General features: G+C 43.7%; 1 protein-coding gene across 1 annotated transcript; it reads right to left on the bottom strand.

Annotated features, from left to right (window-relative positions):
- Positions 1-471: 471 nt before the first annotated feature.
- adad2 (adenosine deaminase domain containing 2) lies at positions 472-15,788 on the bottom strand. The gene is made up of 11 exons (XM_056595699.1): positions 15,668-15,788; positions 14,776-14,852; positions 12,986-13,103; positions 11,518-11,620; positions 11,061-11,198; positions 10,547-10,697; positions 9,901-10,071; positions 3,491-3,708; positions 2,266-2,500; positions 1,349-1,481; positions 472-761 (listed from the first exon to the last, which is right to left on the bottom strand). The coding sequence occupies exons 2-11, from the start codon at positions 14,844-14,846 to the stop codon at positions 651-653; spliced, it is 1,449 nt and encodes a 482-aa protein (XP_056451674.1). The 5' UTR covers positions 14,847-14,852; positions 15,668-15,788; the 3' UTR covers positions 472-650.
- Positions 15,789-16,226: the final 438 nt, after the last annotated feature.

Consider the following 16,226-nt stretch of genomic DNA (forward strand, 5'->3'; position numbering starts at 1 on the left):
ATCAAATACCTCAGTGCTCAGATACAACATCCACCTGCAGCCCCAGGAAACTTATGAAGGCAGGGGTCCGGCTGGATCAAAAGCTACTGCAGTCCAGACGGGAGTTAATCCACAGCAAATATATTGGATCTTACTGCTTTGTGTTTTGATTGAAATACAAACAGCATCAGATCCTAAAATACATCAAGACTCAGTTCGTAAGATACATCCAGACTGTTTTTAAGATACATCAGTACTTAAGATACATCAGCTCTTAAGTTACATCCAGACTCAGTTAAGATAAATCTGCATCAGCTATTAAGATACATCTGCATCAGCTATTAAGATACATCTGCATCAGCTATTAAGATACATCTGCATCAGCTATTATGATACATCTGCGTCAGTTAGTAAGATACATCTGCATCAGCTATTAAGATACATCTGCATCAGTTGAAAGATATATCCAGACAGTATTCGTGAGCATTAAATAAAAAAAATTAAGGACAAACTCCAGTTAACCAGTGCTGTTTATTACTCTGACCACCGCTATTAACTAAAACAACACAACCAATCAAAACAGCAGCAGCACACTACAGAACCAAACGATAGAGAACTCTGAACGGGGAAAGTAACCCTGTAAAAGGGAGGGGAGGGGCTGGGGTCAGAGGTCACAGGCTGAAGCAGTCCACGAGGTGCTTGGAGTTCCATGGCCCTGCCTGGGTGAACAGGAACTGGTCGTTGACCACCTTCTTGGCTTTTTGGTAGGGATCAGCCTTCATCTGAACACAAACATAAAGGATCAGTTACCACAGCTCCCCACCCCAGTTCAGGCATTTTCATGTTATGTTATGTCATCGCATAACCAAGCCCTATTCCTTTTATTCAAATACATGAACACAATAAATACAAACAATACATGCGAAGGAAATATGCCTTGCAACAATGTGAAATTACATTTAAGATCATAGTTCGAGAAAATCAGTGTGTAGTATTTAATGGCATCTAGTTGAACAGATATATAGTATCAGAATCAACCACTGGCCAGCCAGACTCCACACATACCGGGGCGGTAAACTACAAGGGTCTGAGATGCCTAACCCTCCCTCAGACACGCCTCATATAGGCCTAGTGAATATACATAGCCTTGGGAATAAAATATCTAATATATTTTATGAGGATTCAATTATAGAGGTTTGATTCTTCATCCAAGCATAAAGTAGTGTAGTAGATGCTAGTTTGTGGATGACTAGTGGGTGTGCATTCTAGATTACGTCCTGCTTTTGGTAATATAAAATAAATAAAATAAAGAGGGCTGTCAGAGGGCCAGACTGCGGAGTCCACACACCTCTATGTTCAAGAGCCTCACCTTGACGTCGTGGTACGTGGGCGGCTCGAGGAGACGAGGTTGGCCGGCGCGGCGAACCACGCGGACGAAGTAGCTGTACAGAGCTCTCTTACACAGCCGGCTGCAGAAACTAGGCCCGCTTACCACAGGAGAGCTGGAACACAACCACACAGACACTCGGCCCTGCAGAACTATAAGGTAGAGTCTGGAGTCTGAGCAAACGAAAGCCAATATTCATGGTTTGAAGGATGTTGGGGGAGGAGCACTCTTGTGACCACAACGTTTCTTTCCGCCAATTCATTCTCAACCATGGCCGAGATAACCACCACTACCAAGTATTTAATGTTGTGGAAGAACCAGAGACCTTCGAGAACACAACACCGTCGTTTAGGATCTCTTGGCCGTGATATTATATATAGATATCACAGAGGGAGTCCGCAAAAAGCAACAATCACTTTCTCCTGTGCCCTTGGCCTGGAGGAGTCCAAACGAAGTCACCTAGGTGGCTTGTGGAATGGACATTTGCTACACATGTATTGATGATGGATGCTATGACATCACTACCGTTCCTCACAGCAAATGGATGCTATGACTTCACTACCGTTCCTCACAGCAGATTGATGCTATAACATCACTAACGTTCATCACAGCAGATTGATGCTATAACAACACTAACCTTCCTCCCACTAGATGGATTCTATGACCTTTTAAAGTTCCTTATGTTCTGTATTATTGACTTAAAAAGCAATAAATCCTTCTATAGTATGACCAACACAACATTGGAAGCAGTCAACATATAAACTGCTCTTTCCTTAAGGCCAGGCTGTTATGAGCTAACCCTATTTGCAAATCGAATTCTATTGCATGGCGATCTCGGTTTGAAATCAATCAATCGTTCAGCCCCGGTCATCATGGTTGATTGCCATAGCAGGACTCACCCATCCACGACGTAGCCACTGGCTCCATCCAGCACCTCTACCTCCCCGTCCCCCACGCACCAGTTGAGGCTGAGGTTCTGCTTAGGCCTCAGGGGGGTGGTGGGCGCCACGCGGTTCCCACACTGGACCAGGATGTCCTGCCTCCTGTAGGGTGGGGCCAGCTGTTGCTGCCAGTCCTCGCCCAGGGGCCTGTTGACCACATAGGAGACCTCCTCCGCAGAGTGGAGCTTGCTCCCTGCAACGTAGACCTGATCTGAGCAACATCTCCAAAACACGCTGCAGTGTTCTGAAGACGGCTCTGAGCCACATCTCCACAACACACTGCAGTGTTCTGAAGACGGCTTTGAGCCACATCTCCACAACACACTGCAGTGTTCTGAAGACGGCTTTGAGCCACATCTCCACAACACACTGCAGTGTTCTGAAGACGACTCTGAGCCACATCTCCACAACACACTGCAGTGTTCTGAAGACGACTCTGAGCCACATCTCCACAACACACTGCAGTGTTCTGAAGACGGCTTTGAGCCACATCTCCACAACACACTGCAGTGTTCTGAAGACGGCTTTGAGCCACATCTCCACAACACACTGCAGTGTTCTGAAGACGGCTTTGAGCCACATCTCCACAACACACTGCAGTGTTCTGAAGACGGCTCTGAGCCACATCTCCACAACACACTGCAGTGTTCTGAAGACGGCTCTGAGCCACATCTCCACAACACACTGCAGTGTTCTGAAGACGGCTTTGAGCCACATCTCCACAACACACTGCAGTGTTCTGAAGACGGCTTTGAGCCACATCTCCACAACACACTGCAGTGTTCTGAAGACGGCTTTGAGCTACATCTCCACAACACACTGCAGTGTTCTGAAGACGACTCTGAGCCACATCTCCACAACACACTGCAGTGTTCTGAAGACGACTCTGAGCCACATCTCCACAACACGCTGCAGTGTTCTGAAGACGACTCTGAGTCACATCTCCACAACACACTGCAGTGTTCTGAAGACGGCTTTGAGCTACATCTCCACAACACACTGCAGTGTTCTGTATAGAAGCATGTCTACATGTGTATACAATTACTTGAAGGCAGGAAGCAGGCAGTTTATTTTTAAAGGTCCCATGCCATGCCCCAAGGTGTGAGTGTGATTAGCCGTTACAAGCCGTTTTGAAAATCCCAAAGACAGAGGGTGAGTGAGTGAGGGTGTGAAGTGACGTCACCTAGCACCATGCTGGCGATGTAGATGGGCTGGATGAAGTGGCTCAGCAGCGCTCCCTGCACCCCAGTGACCGCCCAGCGGCACAGCTTGTCGCTGGGCGACACGCAGCAGACCCGTGCCCCCCAGATGCTGGGGTCCAGGCTGGGGGCGGGGACCTGCAGGCCCTGGGCCTGGTACTGCAGCGGGCTGGTGCTTTGGTCACTGCCCATCGAGCGCTGCCTGTGTGGAGGCACATCGCTGCATAAAGGGAGGGTCTTACAGACATGCAGGGTCTGTAGCGACTCGTTCTACATGCCGGATCGATATATAAAATAAAGGATTTTTATCAATTCACTCTCTGCGGTAAAGCGATCTACAGCAAGAACCACAAGGCGGTGTTCCTCTTCTGTCATTAACACCTATAGTAGTTCCCTGATTAACATCGCTTTATTACGAAATGGGATTATCCAATATCTTTCCAATCTTGACCCAGTTTGACGAGATCCATACGAAACAGAAAAAACAGTTCTTGACTCAGTTGTTTTGATTAACATCCTGCTTGAAACAAACAAGGAAAATTTAGCATTCCAGTAAGGAGGTCTAAAAAAAGAAAAAGAAAAACATTGAATGAAGCCTTTCATTCAATTAATCAATGCCTACCGTATTTTCCGCACTATAAGGCGCACTCAAGAGCCTTTAATTTTCTCAAAAAACGACAGTGCACCTTATAATCCGGAGCGCCTTATGTGGCGAACACACAAACACTTAGAAGGCGAACACACGTTCACCAAGACGGGGAGACAGCGCCGGCCGACTTACGCCACTATCTGCCAATGGATCGTGGATGCCTGGGCTGATATATCAGTCTCAACTGTGGTCCGAGCTTTCACGAAGGCAGGAATAAGTTTCATTTTCCGGATCCGTATGGAAACGGAACTGCCAGGTAACAGCAGCGACACTGACTCGGATAATGACGAGAGGGAGGCGGGCATGTTGGATGCCGTAGGCTCGCCCAACTGTTCAATTTGGACACTGAAGAAGAAGAATTCGAGGGATTCGTGGACGGGGAATGAACTGAAAAAGTGAGCTTTACGCGTTATATACGTAACTGAACAATGTTGAGCTATGCACTAACGTTCAAATTTGCGGTATCAGACTTTCTTTTACGTGTTTACAACTGAACAAGGCTGGGAGATATAGTGAATATGGCCATTAACGTTTGAACAACGTTGAGTTATTGTGAATGCACTACGTATAAAGCTACGTTTTATACGCAAGTTGAACAATTTCGAGAGTTACTATATTGTGAATGCACTAACGTTTGATTTAGTGGAATAAGACTGTTACTTTTACTACTTGTTCACTCTTCTCTCCACGTTTGGGAGAAGAGTGAACAAGGCTGGGAGATATTGTTAATATGCACATTAACTTTTGAACATCGTTACCATGGGAGTGAACGGAGTTGTCAGAACGCTTAATGAAGTTTGACTTTATCTGACTGTTTTGTTGACATCCGCTAGACCATTCCTCGGTCTAGCGGATGCATAACGCAACCCCAGTCAAACGTTTGACTGCAGTATCTTCTATTCTATGCGCCTTATAATCCGGTGCGCCATATATATGAAAACAGTTCTAAAATAGGCCATTCATTGAAGTAGCGCCTTATAATCCGGTGCGCTTTATAGTGCGGAAAATACGATAATCTCAGGGATATGATCATTTAATGTACATTTAATTGTGGTTGGTAACGGGGAATAAAACATGGATTAATCCAGTAGTGCTAGCATCAAAAGCTAACAGGAGGACTGGACCATCTCAGAACGTCTTAGAGGTCAGCTAGCTACGATTGTGTCCACACACACAGAAAAACATTAAGTATTTGAAACATCCGGCCCCAATACAAATGTTTTAACTTACAAATATATCTTAAAAGAATAAATAAATAAAAAGTACCGTAGGTCAGTGGTTCCCAACCTTTTTTCTCCAGGGCCCGCCTAATTTCCCCCCCCCCCTTCCATAACCATGCATTTCTATTTTTTGTGCCTTTATTTAATAAATGTATCATTTTCGTAGCTTAAACACATGGCATTAATAGGCCTACATTCATTAATGTGAACATTGGGCTTGCATACCCACAGCCAGGGCTGGAATGTCAGGTGTAATATGAGTGACAGTCAGTCTAAAGTCGTTGTGCACCTCCATTCTGTTGCTCGCTTTTGTTTTGATCCGGACAAATGCGCTGAATGGCAATAATGCATTTGCGAATTGATAGGACTGACCTGTTGCTAAGCTCCCCCCTTAGAACGCAGATGAGCCAATGACATTCCAGCCTCAACTATACTCGGACATCGGCTTGGACAACTCCATTGAAAATAACGGAGGACGCGGAATATAACAATTTAATGGTGGATTTATGTTGTTTGTGTTAAAAAAATAAACATGTCAAACGATGTGCTTGGGGTACATTTAACAAGGACAGTCCTAAGAGGCTGCAGAATGGGGTATATTTCATCCCTTTTCCCAAGGCACAACGGGACAAGAGAGTTTGTAATGTGGATCAGACAGGCCAGAATATCAACTGAATTTAAGCTTGTTAACTTCTGTATGTATTTTCAAGTTTTGAGCATACCCCTGCATAGCGTAATGTAGTCCCTTTTGATTGATCCTGGAAGAAATTAAATCCTTTTTCGCCCAAAACCTCTCCAAAAACTGCTTTGATATACTTTCAGCTGGCATTTTTCCATGTTTTTGTTATCGAGTCTGGTTTGACTGTCCGAGTTCGTCATGGTAACGACGGGGGGGCGTGACTTAGCAACAGGTCTATTTTCAATCGCGGGGCCGTGAGATCTAAAATAGTTCTTTCAAGCTCGGATGAGCTGTTATAAAGTCAGGCACGAGCGCACTGCTGCTGCATTTGCTACATTCTGAAATTGCGGCACTGCTCGGGCGTCAATTTGCCTCTAGCCCCCCTTGGCTCTCTGGCGCCCCCCAGGTTAGGAACCACCACACCACATATCACTTAACTGCTATGTGGACAATCTACATATATTGCTTTGGGATCCGGTCGCTGGTCCGAGTCTGGTTATGTCAGAGCTTCAGTGGAGTGCTGAAGCCCTTCCAGCGTGTAGGAGTTAGGGTCATTCTCAGCCCATCGTCATGAGGATCTTCTTTTTTTCCAGAGGATTTGTTTATTTTTTACAAATATTTTTATAGTATTTTTTATTCTGACAATCTCTGAAAAAGCATGCTCCCATAAACATTACAAATCAATCCGCTAGTGGTGTGCATCACTCCTTTATAGGACGATCCGATACGTATCTAGTAGGGATGGGCAAAATGATTCTTTTCCGGGAACTAGTTCTTTCAGTTCAGTTCACTATAACGATTCGTTTATTTGATTCGTTCGTTTTGATTCGTTCGTTACGTCAGATTACATCTTAAAAAAAATTAAAAATAAAAAAACTTTTTTTTATAATTTTTTTTTTTTTTTTTAATTGGTCGTGGGTCCGGATAGGACCGTCAAGACCGCAGTCCGCCGTTTGGAGATACCTGCTATATCGTATGTCGAATGTCCCACCAATATTTATACCACTTGCTTACTCTCTATATTTCATTCATGGTTTTACATTTATAATTTTATTTTACTTTACATTTAATTCTTCATTGTTCAGGCATTACAGAACTTGCATGGTCATAAATAAAAAATACGAACTGCAGTTTAATTTCTTTGTTTGTTCTTAAATTGACGTAGAATGGAGCAAATACTCCTGGGATTGGGAAATGCGTTTATCCAATAAACAGATGGAGGTCAAGTCTATTTTCGAAAAAATGTAGGGGGATATATGAGTCGAATGGTATGACCCAAGATACGTCAGAGAGAGAAAGCGCGCATATTCGACGGTACCGCCTTGTCATTGGTTTACCCAGGTGCCATTCCAACACCATTGCTACCTCTCATTGGCTGAATCTTTGAGGAAGTTGTAGACTCAATCAATATAAGTCGCGGGGAGACGGAGCTCTGTTCGTTTGTATATTTTATTTACGTGACCATATGTTTGGTTGATGTTAAAAAAAAAGAATCAAAGAACCAGTTCTTCTTGTTTTAGGGAACCAGTTCTTGTCATTCACGTTCGGGATTCGTTCGTTGTAACGAATCAGTCGCGACCGACACATCCCTAGTATCTAGATACATGTGCTACGATACGATCCAGGGACGATACATTTTAATATGGAACGATTCGATTCGATTCAATGTTCCAACGATCCGGTGTGATTTGATGAGATATGTTAATATTCGTTTAATGTTAACATTCATTTTCTATTAATTAAAATAAGCCTCCTATAAAAGAAACATTGCCTCCTTTCAAATATATGATATAGGGCCCATGGAATCTTAAGTTTTTATATTAATTTCTTTATGGCATGGGGAAATAATGGAAGACACATTTATACATTAAGAACTATAAGTCTATTTATTTGCTTATTTATAGACTTGATCGCTGTCCTACACAATTAAAAAAAATAGCAAAGCTTTTGTCAATATTCCCCCACCCAAAGGACGTATGATTTCAGATTTGCTGGTGCACTGAAAACCGTTTCACCGTTTTCGGACATATGGCTGTTATTCGCGCACTCACAACTCTGGTTGTTCCCTGCTCACGAGACGCAGGGAAAACATACAAACACTCATGCAGGTCGCCCACTTCCTTAAGTTTCATTTTCCGGATCCGTATGGAAACGGAATGAAATGAGTCGACTGTTTTGACTCATTTCATCAGGTTGAGGCTTCATATGGAAGCAGATATGTAGCAAAATGCAAATGTCAATGCAATTTGCAATTACATTATGCAATTGACAATTCATTATGCAATTTTATAATGTAATTTGTGTTATTCAAAGTGTATTTTAATATGCAAAGTGACAATGCAATCCTCAATTAAATTTGCAAAAGTTATAACAATACAAATAGAACAACATTTTGTCAAATTCTTTGAGTTCCTTTATTCAAAGTGAAAAGCAATAGCGTCCCGTGATTGCAATCCACTTCGCCACGCTCCGTGTGTTGCGATATTCAAATGACATTTCAATCCTCAAAACGAACGCTTTGCAAAAGATTTGGCAAAACGGAATCCTGGACGTTTTCCAAAACGTGTTCCAAAACGTTTTCCAAAAAGTCAATATGCAAAGTGGCAAACGTATCAGCCAATCAGCGTCTGGGCGGGAACTACTTCACTTGCTCGTAATTTCCTTGTTCACGTTCACTTCTTGTTCGTATGTGTCAGGTCCATGGTCACCAATGGAGATTATTGATACGCTCCGAAGTTTGGCCGATGATGTGGAGAACAATCGTGTTGAAGACACAGATGCAGTAGATAGAGTGCGTGTTCTGGGAGATAGGATAGACGACTTATCCTCATTGGTACGTTTTGACGCCAGTGTGGTAAACACAAAGATTTCCCAAGTGCTACAGGCACTGGGTGCGAAACATAGGGTCGGGAGACCCACCGCGGATATACCCATGGAGGCAATAGAAAGTGACGTAGTTCCCGCCCAGACGCTGATTGGCTGATACGTTTGCCACTTTGCATGTTGACTTTTTGGAAAACGGTTTGGATTACGTTTTGCCAAATCAATTGCAAAGCGTTCGTTTTGCGGATTGAAATGTCCTTTGAATATCGCAACAAACGGAGCGTGGCGAAGTGGATTGCAATCACGGGACGCTATAGCTTTTCAATTTGAATAAAGGAACTCAAAGAATTTGACAAAATGTTATTTTATTTTTATTGTTATAACTTTTGCAAATTTAATTGAGGATTGCATTGTCACTTTGCATATTAAAATACACTTTGAATAACGTATTTACAAATTACATTATGAAATTGCATTATGCATTGTCAATTGCATAACGTAATTACTTTTTTTTTTAATTGAATTGCAAATTGCAAATTGCATTGCCATTTGAATTTTGCTACATATATGCTTCCATAGCTTCACTCAACCGTTTCGCAACGTTTAAAATCGGTGCATCGACAGATTCTTGGTCATTTTAAATCGATTCAGGGGCCTACGTATCGATGTAGTCGCATCTGTGCTAAACCAACCGGATACCGATTCGTATCGGTGAATTGTTACACCCCTACAATCCGCCTTTCCTTCTATGCCCAAAAGATGTGGTGCAGGCTTACATGACTATTGCATTGCACTATATGCAATAATCTGTGAGCATGCCAACATGCTAATGCTGGCGTGGCTAATGGCAAGCGCTGCAAATCTTAAGTCCCTGGGCCGCTATGAAGCAAACTTGTGAATGATCCAACATTGGGTCTGGTCGTTTTTGTTTGATTGCGAAGTAATGACGCTAAAGAGGTACTTTACTTTTTGTTAACTCCGCCTCAACATGACTGCCTCCACATGAAGGAGCGGCAGACTTACTGGAAGAAGAAGTTCTTGGCGCTGGCGCTGGCGGGCGGGTTGCTGAACAGGTGCAGGTGTAAGTTGGGTTTGAGCTGCAGTTGACCGCCCTCTGCCCGGCGCTCAAAGATGCTGCACGCCCTGGCCTTGGCGTCGGGGTTGAGGAGGACCAGGAGCTGCTTGTACAGATACCTGGAGAAGAGCAGAGATTGGGACACCTCCTCCTCCCCGTGCAGACACTTTGCATCACTAGGGCTGCACTAGACAGTTTTGTGGTGATGTATTGCTCTTAAAGGGACTTGAGCAGAGATGCATACTGGTAAATGGTGCTATGAGGAGGGTTTAAATGTGCAAAGGGCAAGTAGAGGGGCGTCTTTTCCAAAGGTTTGACTCAAGCCTCATCAATAATCCATTCTCTCCATGGTAGTACTGAACGACGGTATCTCTATCACCAGATGGCTCTCACAATGGGCACAGGGCAGCAGATGAAAGCACACAACGACACATTGAATAAAATGTCTCCAAGAATACATTGATAATATCATGTACGTTGATATGTACAAGATAACTCGCAGTACGATCTGTGTACAGTACGATCTGTGTACCGATCTGTGTACCTGCCAACTCCAGGATGAAGGTACACAGGCCTTAATGTGTGAACCCTCACCTTTTGAGGGCGCGCCTGGCGATGGTGATGGCGCTGCAGTCCTGGACCATGGTGCCTCCGTAGCAGAGCCACTTGTTGACGCTGGACTGACCGGAGCCCAGTGCCACCACGCTGTATTGCTGGACACGGCACCCAGCTGTGTCCAGCACCTCTGCAGAGAGACAACACACACGCACACACCTCTTTGTGGCGATCATCAAGGCAACAAAATAAAAATGGTGTTGAAACATTATCCTCCTTTCTGGTGGGTTCCTATTGGTCAGCGGCTGGGAGTCAGCTCGTACATGGAGAGCGAAACATCCACGCTAACCTCACTTGAGAAGCCAGATAAAAAGAGACGGCAGTGCCTCATTTAGTCTGGAAAATAAAGGTTTAACTCTTGTCGCAACAAGCTACCCAAAGTTGTTTGGCTATCTTCAAATATTAGAAATAACAAAGAACCATGTCTTTCCCCACCAAACCGAAAGCCCCAGAAGGGTTTGTTCCTATGGACTCAGTGCGGCCCGGCGCTCACCTCTCTGCAGGACGAAGGCGGCCATGTTACTCTTACAGCAGTGGAAATCAGGGTGGCCCCTCAGCAGGCGGTCAAAGAGCTCCCCGCTCTGCGCTGCCACCTGCCACTGGTGCCATTTACTCTGCCAAACGGCAGGACCTGAACCAGGGGGGACAGGGACGTGTTTACAGCCTCACAGAACATGTACTCTGCCACACCGCAGGACATGCCGGTGATCACTCATCTGCAGTGATTTTACATTAGTAACAGACAGACACAATATGAATTACGACACAACAATGCCAATTAAGCTGACCGGCTGCCTGAATCGGTTAAAAAAACATAATGTGTCCGTTATTGAGATTAAAAACCAGATCAAACAGGTGAAAGTTTACCTGAATCCCCAAACCCCCTCCGTTATGACTCTTCTGAACCGCTAAAATAACCAAGGGCCTGACCAAGAGGGAGGCAGGGGTACCTTCAGTGTTGCCGGGGCTGACTGGGCTCCTGGGTTCCCTGCGGGGGTCCGGGAAATGCTTGGGGTACAGCAGAGGCGGGGCGTAGTCGGACAGCTTCTCCACCTGGAGACAGAGAGCTTCATCTCAGCAGCGGAACTAGTCTGTCTGCCACGGATGGGGAAAGTGACCAATTGACAATGTGACAAGACTCCCTCCCTCATTTCAGCCAGAAGAGATTTAGCAGGGTTGCTTTGACGACATCACTTTAACAGACCATTGACAGGTCTTCGGAGATGTGTGGACCAAAAGCCAAACCCCTTTTTGAATCCTGCAAGATCTTGATTTAAAGCAAACCCAAGCAATCAAATGTAATACCCTTACCCATACTTTTAATGCATTTCAAAGCATGTGGTTCAAGAGGCAGCGGGTTGGCTGGTAACCGGAAGGTTGCTAGTTCCAAGTGTCCCTGAGCAAGAAAACCTCACCGTAACTGCTCCCAACGAGCTGGCTGCTCTCTTGAAGAGTCGGCTTGCATGGTTTATACTGCCGCCGATGTATAAATATGTGTATGCATGGATGAAGGTTGGGCAATATTGTAAAGCACTTTGAGTTGTCACTGGTTAGAAGAGAGCTTTATAAATGCAGTCCGTTTACCGTTTACTATACTTATCTGTGAATCATAGTGAGGGAACAGGACAGCCATTGACTGTTTAGGTTCTGTGTCTGGTGCCAGTGCATAGATGAGTGTGATGGTGATCAATATCTACACAGACCGTGAGAATGTGAATATTAACCCTTTTATCAAATTTTATTTGTTTACTAAAATCAGCCCTGAAATAATTAAATTATCCTTTTGGTGGTATTGTATTTGTGAACATTATAACGTATCTGGCAGATAGTTAAATGTTCAAACCAAGGCCGAAGTCCTACTTAGAAGCTCTACCTACTAAGGACGGGTAGAGAAAAGGTAGAGATCTTCTTTAAGTCTTTGCCGATCTGTCATCTACAACAGCCAGTGTGTTTTCTCTCTCAACCATCGCCATTATTCAAAGCTTAATCAATGTAGTCAGGCCAGGTCTAAAGGCAGGACATTTTCCTCAGTTTGAGGGAAAGAGCGTTAAAAACCGACTGTTCACCCTTGTCTACATATTCTTCTGATGACATGCAATGTGCTTCGTGAGGCAAAATACAGCACCACCATGTGTAGGCACTTCAACATGAATAAGCAGAAAACTTAAGTGGTACTGTTAACCGCTTTGTTTTCAGAAGAACATCCAATGGTCTGATCCTTGTTGTAACGTGACGTCATAGCTTGTTAATACTAGCCTACGATGGCTACCAAAAACTAGATCCCAAATATTGCTCTTGCAGTACAATGACATTTTCAAAAATACTTGATTTATTTTTTATATATATATAAAGTGAGCATAGCATTTTCATATTATTGATACACTGTAGAGGGCTGACCAGCCTCGGTCCGTTCATTACCTCCTCATCAGGGGGGCAGTCATGGCCCTCTGAGTGGTTGGGCTGAGGACAGCTCGGTGACTCTCGGCTGCTGCCGATAACTTCTGTTGGAGCTTGGTCTTTGGACACGAACTCCGGGCTACACAACATTCAGAAACACAACCTCGGGGCTTTACAACATTCAGAAACACAACCATTGGGCTACACAACATCCAGAAACACAATCTCGGGCTTTACAACATTCAGAAAAACAACCTCAGGGCTACACAACATTCAGAAACACAACCTCTTGGCTTTACAATATTCAGAAACACAACCTCGGGCTACACAACATTCAGAAACACAACCTAGGGGCTACACAACATTCAGAAACACAACCTCGGGATACACAACATTCAGAAACACAACCTCGGCGCTACACAACATTCAGAGGCTACACACAGCATATATATTAGGGTGGGGCGATGGTCTCTTCATATTGTCCAATGGTGGTTATTCTAGCAGTGTGATGAAGGATGGGGGGAGAAACAACATTTAATTTAAATATTTAAAAATTAAAAAAATATTTAATAGTCTTCGTGTCGACATTGGTACGACAATATCCCAGCAGCATTATCTAATCTTTAATATATCCCAGTCCTAATCGTAGTAGCTGCTCTTATGGAGCGCAGAGCCACGTCTTGGTGAGCAGCAGACGTGTGGAGAATGGAGTTGGAGTCAGATCATGGAAAAGGGGCCGCAAACTGGTTTTGAAATCAAATCGTCCCTGTGCTGATTTACAGGACTTATCGGGTGGATCTTCTGCTCCACCAGAAACCTCTCTGAATGCACACAATTCTAGAGATCTGGTATCATTCTTCCAACAGATTCATCTGACCCAAGCTCTCTGCTTCATGTCCATTACTGAGCCATTAAAAGAGCGGAAGAGATATATATATTTATTACACGGTTCTTTTCAACATTCCGTTCACGTCTTGCATGGGCTTGGGCACTTCCGGCGGTCAATTATTTTTGGATAATTCATTGGCAACGGATGAATAATGACCGCTGTCAAGGTAAACAAAAGGACTTTTTGCCTTTGGTAACACTCCGCACGTAGTCAATGGCGGTAACTTGTCAATGTAATAAGCGGGATATGTATCAACCCAAGCGCTGTCGGTTGCTAAGCGACGACATCAACGTCTTGGGCGGACTATTTCTCTGCTGATCAACACTATGAATTCTGGTAACAAATACAGTAAATAAATTGTTTCGTTTTGGCAAGTAGCCGTGTAATAAGCGGGATAATGTATAGAACTTTGCCGGTCATTATCGTAAAATAAGCCCCTTCATGGCGAAGCAAGACACCTCCGCTGCGCGTCGGTGTCCTGTTCGCCCTGTCTGGGCTTATTTTCTCGATAATGACCGGCGTTCTATACATTATCCCTTACATAATCTGTGGCCGATTAATCAGTACATCGCTACTAATGCATGGGTTTGTTCTGTCCTTGGTACAGTCAGAGTCAAGGCATGATTATTTATGGTTATTATTTATCCTACTTATGGTTCCTTCTCCAGCTGAATTAACCAAGAAATGTTAAATTATACTGCTCATATTCACTCATTTCATCAAGCACTAGCGTACGATTTCTGTACCCAGAATTCTGAGTTAAACACTGATGCACATTTACAAGTCAAGCTCACATGCTTGCAATACAGAGTAAAGCCTACAGCATCTGAGATGCTTGGCATTGCTTGAAGGCACTCTGTCATAAAATATGTCTATGGGCATAACCAACTCGTAGTGTAATGGTGGCGGCGTGCTTCATTACCTTGGCCGGCTTCCAGCAGCAGCAACAGGGCTGTCTTCCACTGCAGAACTGTCCTTCAGGTCCACCATCATTCCCTCCTGAAACCAGCAACCAGAAATATGTATCGACCAACAAAACAAAAAGGAGAAAAGTCATTTCCGGTGCCAATGTGTTGTTTCATTGACATAGTATATTGGCCTACTGCCATGCTCCATTGATTACCACTAAATTGGGTTGTCTACCCATCTACCAATAACCACCTGTAGAGGAAGCAACCTTTTCTATCAGAAGGGGGATCAATACATCAAGGAGTTCTCCATCCCCGAGTACCTGCTCATGACACATCACAAATCACTAACTGCTGAAAACTGCAGGCGTGGTCAGTACTTGTGAATCATTGATTTATTTTACTGTAGTACGACTGGTAGAGCGTCAAGAGAAAACATGAACACCTTGTGCCATCAAGTTTTTAATTTAATGGCAAATGCGTGTTTGAGGAACTTTTTAAAAGGGCGGATAGGGATATAATAATTAAACTTTGATATGGTTAGAAGTAACATATGGGAATATCATTTATGAATATGTCAATTGGTAAAATAATCAACTCACTTTTTTACCAACCGAGTTTCATAACATACCCAATGCATGTATAAACGACAAAAAGATAACCAAACGTGATGTTGACGAATGTACCAGTGTTTGAACATGGTCTACTAACACGGGTTGTGATCTCACGGCTAGTTAGCTTGTGCTAGCTAGCAGCCTCGATGGACAAAGTTAGCCTACAGTTTTACATTAAAACACATGCATATAACAAGATTGTAGCTATTTAGTTTCATTATAAAAACTGTTTCATACACAATTAGTTCTCATTGTACTGTGAATGAAAATACACAATTATTTCGTGACTTACAAACTAGATCGTTTATCAACCTCAAGTTCGCTGCGCAGCTATATTTACGCCTCGTGACCACTACCTCTGTCCGTTGACTCTGATCCCCATTGACTTTGAATGGGGACGGACCCGCAATGCATTGTGGAGACGTGCGCTGAAGGCTCCGTCTAAAACTGGAAAAATGTTCAACTTTTTCGGCAACGACGGATCCGTCATCCAATCAGAACACGTATGCAAATTTAAGCACTGTGACACTACTCGGGCTCTGACGACCCGAACCGGTAAAATTATGACTCACTTTTTCAATAACAGAGTTTCATTACATACCCAATGCATGTGTAAATGACAAAAAGATAACCAAACGTGATATTGACGAATGTACCAGTGTTTAAACATGGTCTACTAACTGTTACTCTATCATGGGTTGTGATCTCACGGCTAGTTAGCTTGTGCTAGCTAGCAGCCTCGATGGACAACGGTAGCCTACAGTTTTACATTTCATCATATTGTAGCGACCTTGGGACATTTAAATAGTTGGTGTGTTATGTGTTGCATTGTATTTCGTTGTCCGTTATGC

The sequence above is a fragment of the Gadus chalcogrammus genome, chromosome 7 (assembly GCF_026213295.1).
Source record: "Gadus chalcogrammus isolate NIFS_2021 chromosome 7, NIFS_Gcha_1.0, whole genome shotgun sequence".
NCBI lineage: Eukaryota > Metazoa > Chordata > Actinopteri > Gadiformes > Gadidae > Gadus > Gadus chalcogrammus.

Coding starts and splice junctions, on each gene's coding strand:
- adad2 (XM_056595699.1), bottom strand. CDS start 14,846: ATGATGGTGGACCTGAAGGACAGTTCTGCAGTGGAAGACAGCCCTGTT. Junction 13,104..14,775: donor GCTGCTGGAAGCCGGCCAAG/GTAATGAAGCAC, acceptor AATGTTGTGTAG/CCCGGAGTTCGTGTCCAAAG. Junction 3,709..9,900: donor GCCAAGAACTTCTTCTTCCA/GTAAGTCTGCCG, acceptor GCCTCCACACAG/GCAGCGCTCGATGGGCAGTG.